The sequence below is a fragment of the Symphalangus syndactylus genome, chromosome 6 (assembly GCF_028878055.3).
Source record: "Symphalangus syndactylus isolate Jambi chromosome 6, NHGRI_mSymSyn1-v2.1_pri, whole genome shotgun sequence".
NCBI lineage: Eukaryota > Metazoa > Chordata > Mammalia > Primates > Hylobatidae > Symphalangus > Symphalangus syndactylus.
Window position 1 is genome coordinate 47,719,692 of NC_072428.2, and position 16,876 is coordinate 47,736,567.

The 16,876-nt window shown below is 47.5% G+C and overlaps 1 protein-coding gene across 20 annotated transcripts in view; it reads left to right on the plus strand.

Moving 5' to 3' along the window:
• TRIM66 (tripartite motif containing 66) overlaps positions 1-16,675 on the plus strand; it is a 71,338-nt gene extending 54,663 nt beyond the window's left edge. For 16 of the 20 annotated variants that reach the window (XM_063641082.1, XM_063641089.1, XM_055282488.2 and 13 more), the window contains 10 exons: positions 3,659-4,174; positions 4,336-4,528; positions 6,007-6,067; positions 7,025-7,199; positions 7,524-7,813; positions 8,272-8,398; positions 8,720-8,794; positions 9,206-9,358; positions 9,767-9,985; positions 10,733-16,675. In XM_063641082.1, coding sequence (XP_063497152.1) covers positions 3,659-4,174; positions 4,336-4,528; positions 6,007-6,067; positions 7,025-7,199; positions 7,524-7,813; positions 8,272-8,398; positions 8,720-8,794; positions 9,206-9,358; positions 9,767-9,985; positions 10,733-10,792 — 1,869 coding nt within the window. In that variant the 3' untranslated portion in view covers positions 10,793-16,675. The remainder of the gene's footprint in view (positions 1-3,658; positions 4,175-4,335; positions 4,529-6,006; positions 6,068-7,024; positions 7,200-7,523; positions 7,814-8,271; positions 8,399-8,719; positions 8,795-9,205; positions 9,359-9,766; positions 9,986-10,732) is intronic. The other 4 variants (XM_063641085.1, XM_063641087.1, XM_055282492.2 and 1 more) reach the window with 3 other exon arrangements.
• Positions 16,676-16,876: the final 201 nt, after the last annotated feature.

Here is a 16,876-nt window from a genome sequence, read left to right on the forward strand (position 1 = left end):
TTAAAATTAAGAATAGAAAATATAAGCCTTACTAAAGCAGTTAAATTATAAGGGAAAGAGGTAGGGAAAGAAGAGAAAGAGATGATAAAAGAAAGCAGGACAGGAAGGGAGAGAAGGAGCTCATGAGAGAGAGGGGGAGAGAGGAGAAGAGGGGGAAGGAAAAGAAGTAGAACAGAATATGAGAGATAGTGAAGGGGAGTAAGCCCAGAGAGGTATAGAGGGAGACAAGTCAAAATTAAGTTGTAGCTTTGGTACCAAAGATATAGATTCTCTCTTTTTTTTTTGGAGACAGGGTCTTCCTCTGTTGCCTAGGCTGGAGTGTAGTGGCACGATCTTGGCTCACTGCAGTCTCAACCTCCCGGGCTCAAGCAGTCCTCCCACCCTAGCCTCCAGAAAATCTGGGACCACAGGCCCATGCCACCATGCCTGGCTAATTTTTCTATCATTTGTGAAGATGGGGTTTCACCATATTGCCTAGGCTGGTCTTGAACTCTTGGGCTCAAGCGATCTGCCTGCCTCGGCCTCCCAAAGTGCTGGGATTACAGGTGTGAGCCACCATGCCCAACCAAGATCTGGATCTAAATCTATAAAAAATCTACATCAAATCTACTTAGTGATGAAATATTGAAAGGATCCTCTGAGTTCAGGAATGAGACTAGGATGGCTACTATCACTACTTCTATTCAATATTGTACTGGAGGTCTTAGCTAGTGGAGTGAGGCAAGAAAAACAAATGTAAAGAAAAAAAGAAAATAGATTTACTATTCAGGAAGGGCATGGTGGTTCATGCCTGTAATCCCAGCACTTTGGGAAGCTAAGGTGGAAAGATGGCTTGAGCCTAGGAGTTCAAGACCAGCCTGGACAACATAGCAAGACCCTGTCTCTACAAAAATAAAAAATAAAAGTTAGCCGGGTGTGGTGTTATGCGCCTGTAGTCCCAGCTACTCTGGAGGCTGAGGTGGGAGGATTGCTTGCTTGAGCTTGGGAGGTCAAGGCTGCAGTGAGCTGTGGTTGTGCCACTGCACTCCAGCGAGGGTGACAGAGCAAGATCCTGTTCAGAAAAACAAAACAAAAACTTACTATTCATGGATGGACATGATTTGTGTGCACAGAAAATCCAAAGGAAAATCCCAGAGTGACTTTAGCAAGGTCTATACAAAGTCAATATTCAAAAATTAATTGTATTCCTATATACAGTACACAAATAATAAAGAGAAATGGAAATCTACAAAATTATGTTTTACAATAACATGAAAAAACTTAAGATGCCCTTCTGAGCCTCATCTTTGTCAAGTGTAAAATTAGGTCTGCAGCAACAATAATAACAATAAAAATAATAGAAGCAGCAGTAGAAACAACTGGAGTTTATTGAGCATCTACAGTATGCCAGATATTGTTCTAAATGTTCACATGGATTGTTTCTTTTAACCTTTAATGGTTATTGTGAGGATTAAATAACGTAATATATGTAAAACATTTAGCAAATTGCCTTGCATATAATAAATTCTCAATAAACTTTAGCTGTATAAAAATAATCATTATTTTAGAGAGACTCATAGACTAAGTTGTCAGTAGACCTAAGCTGCTGTTCATTTGGCTAAAGATCTGTAGAATAAACAGTCCTGTATTAGTGTTGTTTTGAATTTTTAAACAGCTCATTAATTCATTTATTCATCCAGACACTGCTCTTGGGTCTAGGAATACAGTGGGTAAGCAAAATAGATAAAAATCCATACCCTAATGGAGTTTACACTTTAGTAGGGGAAACAGACATTAATCAAATGATACCACGGATTGTGGTATGAGGCTGAAAGTACAAGTACAAGGCATATGAGAGTATAAAAGCAGGAACCTGGTCTGGACTAGAGAATGAAAGAAGTCTTTCTGGCAAAAAATGTCAGTTGAGCTGAGTTCTGAAGGATAAGTGGAACAGGGCAGGGGTAGGAGAATCCTCCATGCAGAGAAAGCAGTCCATCTGAAGGGGGTGAGGATAGTGGGTGGAGGTAGAGCTTGGTATGTTTCAGGAACTGGAAAAAATGAGTGACTGGAGTTCAGAGAATGAGGAGAGGGTTATTGAATGAGCTATGGCTACAAAGGAGGACAGAGGACAGGTCGTCAGGGTCTCGGGAGTCTTGTTAAGAATTTTTGCAGTTATTCTAAGAAGAATGGAGTGCACTGCGGAGTTTTATGAAAAGAAATGATGTGATCGGATCCGTGTTTTGAAAATATTTCTCCATTGAAGAGGCTACTACTGTTGTCTAGGGAGATGTGAAAGTAGGTTAGGCTAGGGCACCATCAGCAGAGGGAAGAATTAGTGGGTATATTTGAGAGATGTTTAAGGGGTAGAATTGATGGGGCTTGGTATTAGCTTGGGTGTGGCAGGAGGGATGCTTCACTGATGCCTCCTTCATAGGATCTGACTTGCAGAACTGAAGGACTAGGAGTGACTTTCACTGAGATGAGGACAGTCTTCATGGCAAAATCGCTTTAGTAACTTTATATTGAAACTTGAGAATGTATCTGAAGTATTTATTTTCCTGTGAAAATTTGAATGGGGAAAGAAATGACAGGTTCAAGACACTGATTTTGGAAACTTAGATAGATATGCCTAATCCTCGTTTTCTCTTTGTTTTTCAAAAGATGTGAAATTGTTATATATTTAGCCTTTTTTTTTAAAGGGCAGGGATATGAAACTTACACATTCCTGAAGGTTATATTTAGAGCCAGTCTCCCTCCTTTTCCCTAAATCTGTCTCTTCAATCTGAAAAATGGAATGGATTCAGTACAGAAATCTATATCTTCAACTTCTTTTTATAAACCTTTTACATCTCTTCTCCTCAGATGTAAGAAAATAATTTTGGAGTCAGAACATTACTGCCTTATCCAATGATTGTACGGACTGGGTGATATTAAGATTTAACTGCTTTGATGTTCTCTGCCTCTGGTTTGGAATATCTTTGGCAGGTATACTAGGGCCAGAAAAGACCTTCAAATATCTTGGTTAAAGCCTACATCAAATGTTAGTAGTGCTTGGAGTTGATCTGAACAACCCCCTATGAAGGCCCTGGAGTTGACCCAGGTTCCCCAGGACTGATTGGAACTTTCTGAGCCTTGGCATTCTCTCAAAGAAGGTCTGAGGCAGATAAGAGTTTGAGCTTTCTCAACCCCCTGCTACTTTTGTATCGCAGAAACTATTCTATAGCACCCCTTGACAGGAAGAGAAGCCACTGGTGGTAAAGTCAGAGGGGAATTTGAAATTAGAGGGCAGTCCCACAACCTGACCCTTTACTTAGGTACAAGCCTGGGGTGAGGGATGTGGCTGACTCTGTGTGTGTGTGTGTGTGTGTGTGTGTGTGTGTGTGTACATGCCTCAGGTCAGGAAATAAGTTCTCTTTCTCACTCTTGCTGTCACACACACACACACACACACAAAACAGTCCTCCGCTTGTGCCTCTCTCTCTGTGTCATAGCCTAGCAGCCTCCTTGGTTTCAGGAAGAGGAACAGGGCTTCATGCATTGCCTGAGTTCCTGACAGCTACCAGACTCTGAAGCCAGAGTGGAATTGGAGCATGGGAGCTCCTGTGGGTTGGGTCCCTCCTCTGCCTCCCTCCATTCCCAGCTAGCAGCCTGACTCTACCCCTTGTCTCTGTTCCCGCAGCACTCCACCTCGGTGAGCATCATGGGCTTTTCCAACACTCTGGAGATGGAGTTGTCATCTACCAGGTTGGAGAGGCCCCTAGAACCACAGATCCAGAGTGTGAGCAACCTGACAGCTGGTGCCCCCCAGGCAGTACCAAGCCTGCTGAGTGCTCCCCCCAAAATGGTGTCTAGCCTGACAAGTGTTCAAAACCAGGCCATGCCCAGCCTGACAACCAGTCACCTACAGACTGTGCCCAGCCTTGTGCATAACACATTCCAGTCCATGCCCAACCTGATAAGTGACTCCCCTCAGGCTATGGCAAGCCTGGCAAGTGATCACCCTCAGGCTGGGTCCAGCCTAATGTCTGGTCACACCCAGGCTGTGCCGAGTCTTGCAACTTGTCCTCTGCAGAGCATCCCTCCAGTTTCTGACATACAGCCAGAAACCGGGTCCAGCTCCAGTTCTGGCCGAACTTCAGGGAGCCTGTGCCCCGGAGATGGGGCTGATCCCTCCCTGGGGAATGCTCTGTGTAAGGTAAGTCCTGGGGAAATGCTATTCAAACTTCCTTTGTTCATCAATGGGCAAAAGATTGGCCACTGGGACCCTTATTCTGACCTTAGCTTAACAGTTCTGAGACCACTAATGACAACCATGTCTGAGTTCTTTGATTCTTGTTGACATTTCACTTTTGAAAGATGGAAAGTGAGGATTCCACTCACTTCACTGACTCACTGGGACAAGGTCTCATAGTCTCTGGTCTGGATGCTCCCAAGGACTTGGCCATCCCCTCAGAGCTGGAGGAGCCAATTAACCTCTCTGTGAAGAAACCTCCACTGGCGCCAGTGGTCAGCACATCTACAGCTCTGCAGCAGTACCGGAACCCCAAAGGTGAGACTCAAGCAGCCTGCCCTTCATGTTGGCCACAGACTTGAGCAGATGGACTCAGCACTTCTAGGTGAGAGAGGCCAGCAGACAAGCTCTAAGCTGGGGAAGCAGTGCATCTCTCTGAGGCTGAATTTACTTCTCTCCTCTGGAACTGTCTTAGTGACACCTGTTCTGCTTCCCTCACTGTGGCCATGGCTGATCTGGGCATGGCCAGGACTTACTCTCTTTGTAACACTCCCCATGCAAAGAGTCCTGGGGGTCTGCATTATACCTGGGGGAAACAGAACTCAGCCCAGGAGGGCTAGCCTTGACAAAATGTTATAGGGAAAAGAGCATGTCTGACTTTGGAGTCCAATAGATGGAAGTTAGTAAACCAGTTCTCTCTCCCTGTGATCCTGGGTAAGATACCTAACCTCCCTCAACTGATTTCTTTCTCTCTAAATGGGGCCAATAGCACCTACTTCATAGGCTACTGGGACCAATAACTATAGTGAAATCATTTGATAACTTCCTCTGAGTAGTAAGGATTTTCCTGGTACCTGACAGTAATGTGGGTTTGTGTTGTGCCTCATAGTGAAGGGAATTTGGACCATTGGAGATTGGTTCTGATTCGCTTGTCAGCTTCCCATACCCCTTCTCCAACCAGGCTAGGCTAAGTTTGTTCTTCTGTGGAAGGTGAGGGCTAGTTGGGAAGTCAGGAAGCGACTCCCTGATGATCATTTGGGACTTTCTTTGTTCAATGTATGATGCGTGTTTAATTTGTAATGATTAGTCTGTTTCTTATACATGTAATAAATGAAAACGAAAGGAATAATTTTTCTCCCTTTTTTTTTCACACGGACTGAAAGGCCAACTGAAAAATTATTGGTTCTTATTACACATAACAATGTGACGCTGCATTTTATGCAGTTAAACTTTTTAGACCCTGCTTGCCCATATACAGTGCCTAGGACCATGCCTGGTGCTGAATGGATGCTAGTTTCATCCTTTTGCCCCACCACTGCCTCCTGCCCATCTCCATAGACTGCATACTCAGGGAAGAACTCCCTGGGAGCCTCTTTTCCATGGAGTGTGAGCTGGATTCTCAAGCATTGCTGGAATCCCAGCACTTGGCTGACAGGGCAGAGGCTGGACAAAAAGACTCCTCAGAGGAGGCAACACTGGTGTACTGAGAACAAGTGATTTCTGAGCTCATCTTGAAGGTGAGAAACTGGCCCATCAGTGCCTGACCCAACACTCACCCATAGGCAGCCTCTGAATGTTACTTGTGTTCATCTTTTTAAAAGAAGGTGGGCTTCCTCCTCTCAAGAAGGAGATCCATGGCAGACTTGTCACCACTATGAATGACTATAGTGTAGGTAACTACTGTATGACAGGTGTGTGGCCAAAGGTATGAATAGCAGATATAAGTGGAAGGTTTGCATGATGAGGTTTGTTGCCACAAATGTGTGTCACAGGTATTTGTTTGTCTTTTGCCTTAGAGTGTGAGAATTTTGAACAAGGAGCCCTAGAGCTGGATGCAAAAGAGAACGAGAGCATCAGGTAACAGCCTCCTGGCTAATCTCCCTCCCACCCATGACCTCACATCCTGAGATGTTGGCACAGGGATGAAGCATCCTTGATGAATTAACTACAAGTGGAAGAAATTTGCCTGCAACTGCCTTCTTCAACCCCTCAACCTTCAAGTGGATGTCTGGGATGGTTGTGGGAGGATGTCCTGGCTCCTGCACCACGAGGCATGCGCTCTGGGTGCAGTCCTTGCACTTCAGGGACCTCCTGTCTTTGACCAGGACTACACCATAGGGCTTCCCAGTGGCTGACAGGGCCTGGCCATGCAGAGCTGGGCCAGGAGGGCAGAATGTGGACCTGTAGAGTCCACATTCAGAGTCCAGATCCAAGAGGATCTGGAGCAGCAGTTCAGCTGGGGATTGTATTAGGGTTCTCTAGAGGCACAGAACTAGTAGGATATGTGTGTGTGTGTGTGTGTGTGTGTATACTTCCATACATATATATATACATATATATACATATATATGTATGGAAGTTTATTAAGTGTTAATTTACATGATCACAGGGTCCCACAATAGGTTGTCTGCAAGCTTGAGGAGCAAGGAGACCCAGTCTGAGTCTCAAACTGAAGAACTGGGAGTCCGATGTTCAAGGGCAGGATGTGTCTAGCACAGGAGAAAGATATAGCCAGGAGGCTAGGCCAGTCTCTCCTTTTCATGTTTTCCTGCTTGCTTTATATTTGCTGGCAGCTGATTAGATGGTGCCCACCCAATTAAGGGTGGATCTGCCTTTCCCAGCCCACTGACTCAAATGTTAATCTCCTTTGGCAATGCCATCACAGACACACCCAGGATCAATACTTTGTATCCTTCAATCCAATCAAGTTGACCCTCAATATTAATCATCACAGGGATCATGGATGTTTCTGACTTAGAGGTTGGGACCAGAGGAGGATCCCACCAAGACCCCGGGGTGTCTGTCTTGCTGCAGAGCCTTCAATAGCGAGCATAAGATTCCCTATGTGCGACTGGAGCGACTCAAGATCTGTGCTGCCTCCTCAGGAGAGATGCCTGTGTTCAAACTGAAGCCACAGAAGAATGATCAGGGTGGGAGCTTCCTGCTGATCATCGAGTGTGGCACTGAGTCCTCCAGCATGTCCATTAAGGTATCACTTTGCTTTGCCTTGGCCTTAAACCCTGGCCCAGCCTAAAAGCTTATTCTTTTTGCTACTGCCTGAATTCTGACTCTGGGACCTTTCCTGAGTCTCTGATGGGGCTGCAGCTTGGCCAGACGTTGTCCCCTGCTGCAAGGGGCCTGTGAGATGCATATTAGGAGTGAGGTGTCCCAGCATTCATGGGGCTTGCTGGCTTGGGGTCCTGGAATAAGTGGCTCTCATGTAGGCTTGCAGGGCCTGCCAGTCTCTCCCTCCCCTCCCTTGAGAGCTTGTTGGTTCTGTGCTGTGGCTGCCCAGACTTACTTCTTCCCCAAGGTCAGCCAGGACAGACTGTCTGAGGCCACCCAGGCCCCAGGTCTGGAGGGAAGAAAGGTCACTGTCACTTCTCTGGCTGGGCAGCGGCCACCAGAAGTGGAGGGCACATCTCCTGAAGAACACAGACTCATTCCTCGAACCCCAGGAGCCAAGAAGGGCCCCCCAGCCCCAATAGAGAATGAGGACTTCTGTGCTGTTTGCCTCAATGGTGGAGAGTTACTGTGCTGTGACCGCTGCCCCAAAGTGTTCCACCTCTCCTGCCATGTGCCAGCCTTGCTCAGCTTCCCAGGGTGAGTCATGCCAGTCCAGGACCATCACCTGGCTAGTAGGGTTACCTTCCAGGGATGATTATTCCAGGCCAGATCCATAGAGCTCCCAGGATGGGCTTACTACCCTCTTCTGGACCTGCTTGAATTGCAGGTCTGTGAGTTAATGGGCCTGGGTATCTTCTGCACACAGACAGGTGGATGCTTGACATTTGGTTGACTTCATTTCTACCTCTTTTCTCACCTTCTTCTTGCATGTGGATTTGTGCCTATACTACTACCCCAGCCTCCCCTAACCCCTGTTTTTCTAGATTCACAAAATTCTGAGTTATTGAATTTCTTCCCAGCCTGTGGCTAGAAAGCCATTTCTTACATGGCAAGGTGAGGGACTCAGTTTCTCACGCCTGCCATAGGGCAGAGGGAGAGGGAAGGGTGCTCTGGGCAATGTGCTGAGGCCTAACATGGCCTCACCTGCCCTGCAGGGGAGAGTGGGTGTGTACCTTGTGCCGCAGCCTGACCCAGCCCGAGATGGAGTACGACTGTGAGAATGCCCGCTATAACCAGCCTGGAATGCGGGCATCTCCTGGCCTAAGCATGTATGACCAGAAGGTAGGGAGGAGTCTTTGGAAACAAGGTTCTCTGCCTTTGGCAGCCCCCTTCTGGCTACAGGGTCTGAGGCCTTTCAGAGGGGATGAGGGGCTTTTCTGGATACCTTTCTTTGTGCTATGCCTGACAACTTGGCCCAGGGGTGTTTGGATAATTTTCCTTCTCCTAGCAGTTTTCCTCTGGCTTGGGAACCTGAATTGCGCCTTAGTATGGCAGCTAGCATCCTGTGGGACAGAGCCAGGGAGTTATCAGGGTCAACATCTTTAGTTCATACTGAGGTGAGACCAGAACAAAGTGACTCTGTTGCCAATTCTGATTTTGCAGAAGTGTGAGAAGCTGGTATTGTCCTTGTGCTGCAATAACCTCAGCCTGCCCTTCCATGAACCTGTCAGCCCCCTGGTAAGGAAGGCCACGCTGTTTCTGCCTGCTACTGTCTTTTCTGCTCAGAGGGCCCAGGCCATGAGGCAGGAGCATGATGGTTCCCAGGTTGGGCTCAGAGCATGGCCACTGGGAGTAGTGACAATATTAACTTGTGATAGTCCAGGGGACCATAGGGCCATGGCCATTCCAGCCTCCCCCACCACAACTGCTACTGTATCAGATCCTACTTGACAGGTGACACATTCTTCCTTTTCCCTTGCTCTTTGTCTTCTTTCTCCATCCTTTTCTTCCTGCTGCTCCTCATCATTCCTCCTCCTATTCTTTCACTTATATTTCAACTCATTTTCCATTTCTTCTTCCTTCTTATCCACACCTACATTTCTTCTCTCACTCCCTTTGCCTCCTTCTCCTCATGTCTCCTCCCCCAAGGCCCGGCATTATTACCAGATTATCAAGAGGCCCATGGACCTGTCAATCATCCGGAGGAAGCTGCAAAAGAAGGACCCGGCTCACTATACCACCCCAGAGGAGGTGGTATCAGATGTGCGCCTCATGTTCTGGAACTGTGCTAAGTTCAATTACGTATGTCTTGCCTGTTTTCCCTCTCTCCTATTTCCTGGAGAGACTGTCATGGGTGGGTAGGGTTGGGAGGTTAGGTTTGGTCTGGGCTGCCTTGAGGACTGGGAAGCAGATTCTGGGGGCCTGCTGTGGTGAGTGTTTAAAAGCTCTCTCCCACACTCAGGCCTCAGCATGGACTCAGGAAAAAGGGGAGGTACTAGTGAGTGGCCATCTGTGGATACCTGTTAGGGTCACTTCTGCTATAAGAGCTGCTACCAAACTAGTTTTCCTGAGTCCTAGGAGAAAAATGTCAAGTTCCAGACACCTCAGGACACCCCGCCAGGCTTTGTGCTCTGTGTAGCTCTTGAGGCACCTGAAAGAGATGGACTGGTAAAAACGGGCTAGACCATCACTGCTCTCCTCCCCCATTAGCCTGACTCCGAGGTTGCAGAGGCCGGCCGCTGCCTGGAAGTGTTCTTTGAGGGCTGGTTGAAGGAGATCTACCCAGAGAAACGGTTTGCCCAGCCAAGGCAGGAGGACTCAGACTCCGAGGAGGTGTCTAGTGAGAGTGGATGTTCCACTCCCCAGGGCTTCCCGTGGCCTTCCTACATGCAGGAGGGCATCCAACCCAAGAGGCGGCGACGACATATGGTAAAGAGTTACTGCCAGCTGGCAGCAGGTGGGCGGTGATCAGGCAAGCAGAGGGGCACCCAAGCAGCAACTTAAGGTGAAGCTGTTCAGGTGGTGCAAAAAGACAGTGGTGACAATGAACCCTCACTTCCAGCTCCTTAGCCCCCAGGGAAGGCAGGGCAGTACAGGGCTCATCAACGCCAGTTACTCGCGAGACTTGAAATTCAGAAAGGTACCTGTCCCTGCCCAGGGTAACCCAGCATTTAGCAGCAGACCTGGGCTGAGAAACCAGTTGTCCTGATTCCCAGTTTGGTGCTGGTTACACTACACTGTGATTGTGATGCCCCTAAGAAGGGAATTACCTGGTCTTAGTGCCTGGTTTCTATTTGGGTTTGAGAGAGAAAGGAAGGGATCTTTCTTAGCCCCTTGGTGTAGGTAAGGAAGGAGAGGTATTGCTTGCAGCAGAGAGAGCTCCTCTGATCTTTGGGCTGGTCCCACCTGTGTAGACCAGAAATGTCCATTCAGGGCTGTTTAATTCCACTGAAATATTTTGCCTGCCTACTGTGTGCCAGGGTCTGACCAGCCATCCCCAGTTGCTTACCGTACTTAGCATACAATGTTTAGTGGCTTCAGTAAGTTTTACTGCTGCATTCCTAGGGTAAAATAAAATATGTTGACTCTGCAGAACTGCAATCTTGACATAGCCTTTTCATGTTAATAAATCCTACATTTGGCTATTTTAATTCCAAACATGTATTTTTCTTTCAGGAGAATGAAAGAGCAAAAAGAGTGTCATTTCGCCTGGCCAACAGCATCTCTCAGGTGTGAGAGCCAAAAGGAGACTGGGCACTCTGGCAGCTGTTGTCCCATATTGTCGACCATTCCTTCTCATCATGCAGCTTATCCTCTTCAGAGTGTGGATGGTAGATGAGTCTTGTTGAACTGTGTAGTGCTCTTCTTTGCCATTTGCATCTACAGCATTTATTTGGGAGCCGTAGTACATCCACTACAGAGAAGATTTCAGTAATAAACAGGAAAGAGGAAGGTATTTATTATTACCAGAGTAATCAATTGTATAGGCTCCACTTGACAAGACCACACCTGGTTAGGCTTGGGAGGACCTACTTTCCTTGGTGAATTTTTTTCTGCCTGGGAAAGCAGACCTGTCTAACCTTTTAGTGTCCAGGGCTCAGGAGCCATGTATACATCTGAACTCCTCCTGGGCTCAGAAGTGGGTAAAAGAAGGGAGAGAGGTTTAGACATATGGCAGGACTGTGATCCCTGGCCCAGCACAGCCAAAGACTGTCACTGTTTGCCTTTGCTTGTCCTGTCTGGATAGAGGCATCTGCCATGTGCAGACTAGTGGAGGTTTCTAGAGGCCATAGGTCTCAATTTGTGCCTATTTGGGTTCTAACGGTTTTCAGGGTATTTGTTTTGCATAGTCACTTTCCTGATGTTGACATAGGTGGCTGCTGTGAAAATGCTGTGGATGGTGTGACATTCTTGGTTGAGCTGGGTGGCTGTGCAGAGACCACTTACATCTTCTGGTCCAGATTTCACTTACAGACTTAGAAAGATGTCCACTTCAGAGCCCGCCCTCTGTGCTACTTACTCTGGGCTAATCACACTTCTTTAGGGTGAGAACCTGCCTTCCTAGAAGTGACTGTTGGTGCTTGTCAGTGGCCATACCCTTCATCATCCTCATTTAGAGGTCTGGATCTTGAGTTCTGCTTGTGAATACTGTGAGACAGCTGCTGTCTGCTTCAGGTCCAGAGTTCCATTGGGTGGAGAGAGTAACCCACAACCAGCTCACTCCTCTGGGCCTCTCTTCCTGCTTAAAGATTCTAGTTCTCAACCTCTCCAAGTTCATGAGCCAAAGATCAGAAGTGAGTCTTCTGACTAGCCTGCCTCCAGGCTGTCTACAGCCCCAAAAAAGCTAACACTTTTCTGGCAGCCCTTTTTGTTGGAGGTTAGAGAAGGCCTCAGGGACCAACAGGGGCCAGATCTAGACATTCCTGGGGGAAGTTTGTCTAAGGTGGACAGGGGGAAAAATCAAGAGGCAAAAAGCCAGTGTCCTTTGGTGACCGTGAAGCAACCTCAGAGCCTTAGTTCTCCTAGAATGCAGAGAGAAGCATTCTGGAAGCCATGGGAACAGGAGCTTGAGGCTGCATCCTGAATGGATCTGCATGGCCCTCGCAGGGTGTTTGTGAAGATACTGGAGGTCAGGCTACCTCCCAAGCAAGGGCTTGGTTGAGAAGGAACCCATTGCTTATATTGTTGGGGGAGCTATGAACCTGACATGTCAGTGGCCAGGACTGAGACAGCTCTGCCTGGTCCTGTCATTGCGTAGCTAATTTCAGGGGAGTCTGAGGTCATGGCTTTGTTTTTGCTAAGAGATGAAGTTCAAGGATGTTCTTGTTTGTAGGGCCTTTGCTAATAAGCAGGTTTTTTTTTTTTTAATTAGAAAACATTTCTTCTCTCTTTGTGAGTTGATGGTATTGCTCATTTCCTTCTCTACCCAACCTGAGAGATCATCTTCACTTTAAAGCAAACCATGCCCCTTGGGTTGCCATTCTTTCAGCAGCACATGCCACGTTCTCCTAAGCAGATGGGCTTCCGTGATCCCGTTTTCTAGTTTGGGGTAACTGAGTCTTCAATGCTTTACTAGTCCGACAGTCTTTGGACTTAGGCTTCTGCCCTTTGAGACTCACATGACTTTTTGGTTTGGGATCTGGTCATTTCCCTTTCAATTTTTGAATCTTCTTCTCTGTTCAGTTGGCTTGGCAAAGTACCCTCTGTTCTCATGTCACTAATTCTTGCTCTAGGTCATCTTTCCTTTGTGCGGCCCACATTCCCACCATCCCTGTGAGCTTTGTTGTACTTGGTGTTGGGCAGCTGGTGAGTGTTGTGACAGGCTCGGACCTGATCCTTCCTCAGGAGCAACTGGAGACCACAAATTTAAAGCAGAAATGCCTGTTAAAAGCTTGGCTTTCCTTATATCAGTGAGGCTACCAGCTTGGGTGTGGCCTCCTGGGCTCAAGGATCAGCTTACTGGGCCAGGGGGGTCTTAGTAATGTGCTGGAGAGACACATGCTCCCTTCTCATCACAGAGAGCCTGCATGTTTAGACACCTGCCTCTTGCTAGCTTTTCCTTTAGACCTAGCCACCAGTGGTTTGAGTCATGGTTTTGTTTTGTTTTTGCATGCAAAAACCAGAACATGACTTAGAAATTAAAAAAAAAAAATCCTGCTAGCCAAGTGACTGCCTGCAGAGGCTCTTCATTAACATTTGGGCTGATCCTGCTTTTGACTTACTCCCATAATGGCCCAGTTTTGAAGTCAGCCAAGTCCTTTTGTTCTTGACAACATCATGCAGTGGAAATACGGTGAGTTCTAGATTCTTATGGGATAGCATGCAGTCCTAGAGGAAAAATTGACTTCTTGGGTGCGCTGAGAAATAAGACAGTAAATGGCTTCAGTTGATGCAGAGGGGATTTTAGTTAAAAATTGGTTCAGGATTTTTAAATTTTATTTTATTTTTTGGCTGGGCGCGGTGGCTCACGCCTGTAATCCCAGCACTTTGGGAGGCTGAGGTGGGTGGATCACCTAAGGACAGGAGTTCGAGACCAGCCTGGCCAACATAGTGAAACCCCGTCTCTACTAAAAATACAAATATCAGCCAAGTGTGATGGCACATGCCTGTAATCCCAGCTACATGGGAGGCTGAGGCAGGAGACTTGCTTGAATCCGGGAGGTGGAGGCTGCGGTGAGCTGAGATCATGCCATTGCATTCCAGCCTGGGCAACAGAATGAGACTCCATCTCAAAAAAAAAAAAAAATTGGTTCAGGATGAACTTGCAGAGCACTCTTCCATGGAACATGGTTACGTTAGCCCTGCCTGACTTCTAGCAATTGCTAACTATACACCTTGCCTGTCTCTAGTACCTCTACCTGAGTGGCAACCAGACCCTCCATAGGCTCTGTTCCGTGGCAGTCCCTGCCATCCCCCCCCGGCAGACTCTGGCTCCCTCCCCGTACCCATTTCTAGCAACAGCTCCTTGCCTGGCTGCTAAGACGGAGGCGCCTCCTTGTTTGTTCCTGGGCTCTGTTCTGCTCCCTCTCTCACTCCATGGAGTCACTTATAGTCTTCTTTTCTGAACTCCTGAACTGAGCCTTTGCTCCTTCTGGATCGTCATCTCCTAGGCTTCTTCTCCCTCCCTCAGTACTGCCAAAATTGCCCTGCTCCTTTAGTCCATTTCCATGACCTCAGCCCTCTCCTCTCCTTGTCTTTTAGCTTTCTCCTGGACTTCTTCCTCTCCCCAGCATGAACCCAGAGCCTATCACACACTGATGTTTTTATCAGCATCCTGAACTTTCTCATGCCCTTCAACTTTTTTTTTTTTTTTTTTTTTTTTTTGAGAGAGAGTCTGGCTCTGTCACCCAGGCTGGAGTGCAGTGGCATGATGTCGGCTCATTGCAACCTCTGCCTTCTGGGCTCAGGTGATCCTCCCATCTCAGCCTCCTGAGTAGCTGGGACTACAGGTGCATGCCATCATGCCTGGCTAATTTTTCTACTTTAGGTAGAGATGGAGTTTCACCATGTTGCTCAAGCTGGTATCAACACTCCTGGGCTCAAACGATCTGCCTCTCTTGGCCTCCCAAAGTGCTGGGATTACAGGCGTGAGCCACTGCGCCAGGCGTATCCCCTTCAATTTTGCTGAAACTATCAGCCATTCTCCATTTTCGGCAGCATCATATTTGCTGCTTCCACCTCCTGGGCTGCTAAGCATGACAAATTCACAGTTGGCAGCCTCAGTTGAGCTCTCAGTATTGACTGGAAATTCTTTAACTTGTTGTGACCCCTTTTTTTTCCCCCACCCATGCCTCTATCTTTGCCCTCCACAGATGACTGAGCTCACTGTCTACTTCACAGAAGACAGCCCCTAAAGCAAGAGCTTCCTTGCCCGCTGCTCCTCTCTCCCCTCTCATTCATCTGTGTCTGTAACTCTCCCCAACACCTCCATTCTTGCTCCTATTTAGTTCTCTATGTCTTGAATCCTGTTGTATGTCCTCCAAGACTGCTCCCTCGCTTAGTCCGCTACTCCCACTCCCTGGAGTCTCCAGCCTCTGTCTCCACTGGTTACCTCCATACAGCCTGCAAACAAGTTCTCCCCAAGATTAAAACAGCATTTCTCAGAGTCTGTTATCCCTTACACATTTTCCTTGTTAACCAAGTTACTTTTACAAAGATCCTTTTAAAACTGATTCTTCCTCAGCTGTTCTTCAGCCCTGTATACTTTTTCATAAAAGTCACCGGTGACTGCCCAGTTGCCAAATAGAATGAATACCTTTCAGTGCTCAGCTGTCTTGACCTCTCCGTAGCATTTCACACCACCCACCAACCCTCAGTGAAACAACCTCCTCCCTTAGCTTTTATGACACCACAAGTCTCTGGATTCTCAGAGAATCCAAAAAAAACAAGTCTCTGGATTCTCTCTTACCTCTCAGCCCACACAGGCTGAGCCGTCCTTGAAACCTAGACAGGGGAAATGTCTGTGGCTGTCTGTGGTCTCTTCTTTTCAGGAGTTGGGTAGGGAGGAAGAATCACAGCTGCTCCTGCTTCCTCTGTCTGTCTCTCTATTTCCTGAGTCCTTTCCTTTTCCTGAACTCAGTTCTCATGCCAACCATGTTTATGAGCTCCTGCTGGGAGGACAGCATCTGTGAGTCCTTCCCTCTGTCTCTCCCAGACAACACAGAGGTTTTAGCCATGTTTGCTAAGAGACCCCATCTAAGTCAGCCCGAGGGTGTGGATTGGGTTTTACAGCATCCAGGCTGCAGTCTGGCTAAACTGGATGACTAGGCTGGCGGGCAGCTCCTCACCATGATGCTGCACCAGTTAGAGCCTGCTGCAGTTGGGAAGTGCCTGGGATTGTGGTAAGACATGTTTCCATGCATGTCAGTGCTGCTAACCAGGAGGAGAACCTGGCAGGGTGGGTGCCTGCTGCTGATAACATTCGGATGGAGGGAGACTAGGGAGTGCGGTGGCTGCTCCCTTGCTGGGGCTCAGCTGGAGTCAGCATGACTCCCTATATCAGGGCCTTTCCCACCTGTGCTGATTACCACCACCTGCTTGCTCCAGTTGTTTCTGGAGTTGGAGGCAGCTATTGGTTGCTTTCTTGGAGGTAAGGAGGTATATACTAGAAAGATATCTGATTTGAGAGTCTGAACACCAAAATTTTTGGCTCTTTCCATTATGAACTGTGTGACCTTGGATACAGTTTCCTCATCTATAAGGTTGTGGTGGGAGAATGGCTGAGAACAGTGATCTCTCAGCTCTCCAGCTGTAAAGATGTTAATTATGATTTTAACTCTAAAGATCAGGGCACATAAGGAACGGGAATTCTGGGGGTGGGACACAGCTTGGGGAGCTCAGACCAGGGCAGGGAAAGGGGACTCACAAGCCAAACAGAGCTGCTTTGGGGAAAGTTCTTATCAGCTGGTGCTGCTTCCTGAGCCATATGCCCATTCCTCAAGCTGCACCCTTTTCTTGGCTATGTAGGATGAGTTCCTCCTAGGCCCTTGTTAGGAGCGGCTACTGGATCCAAAGCGGTTGGGGCATGAGGGAGGATATTTTAAAGGGAAGTATCACTGATCTTAAAAGAACCTATACATTCAAGAACAAATAAAAAACAGCACTTTTCTTTACCAAGAATTGTGTCCTGTAGTGTTTTTCAGTGAAGATAGTTGAACCTATCGCATGGCCTTCTTGCCCCTAGATCTCTACATCATAAGAACTCAAGGTGGGGAAGAATAGCCTGGGAAGCCTTTCTCTCTAGGGAAGAACTCACCTCTCTGCTTTTCCTTCTTCTTCTTATTTTTTGTTTTGCTTCTCGAGACGGAGTTTCACCCTGTT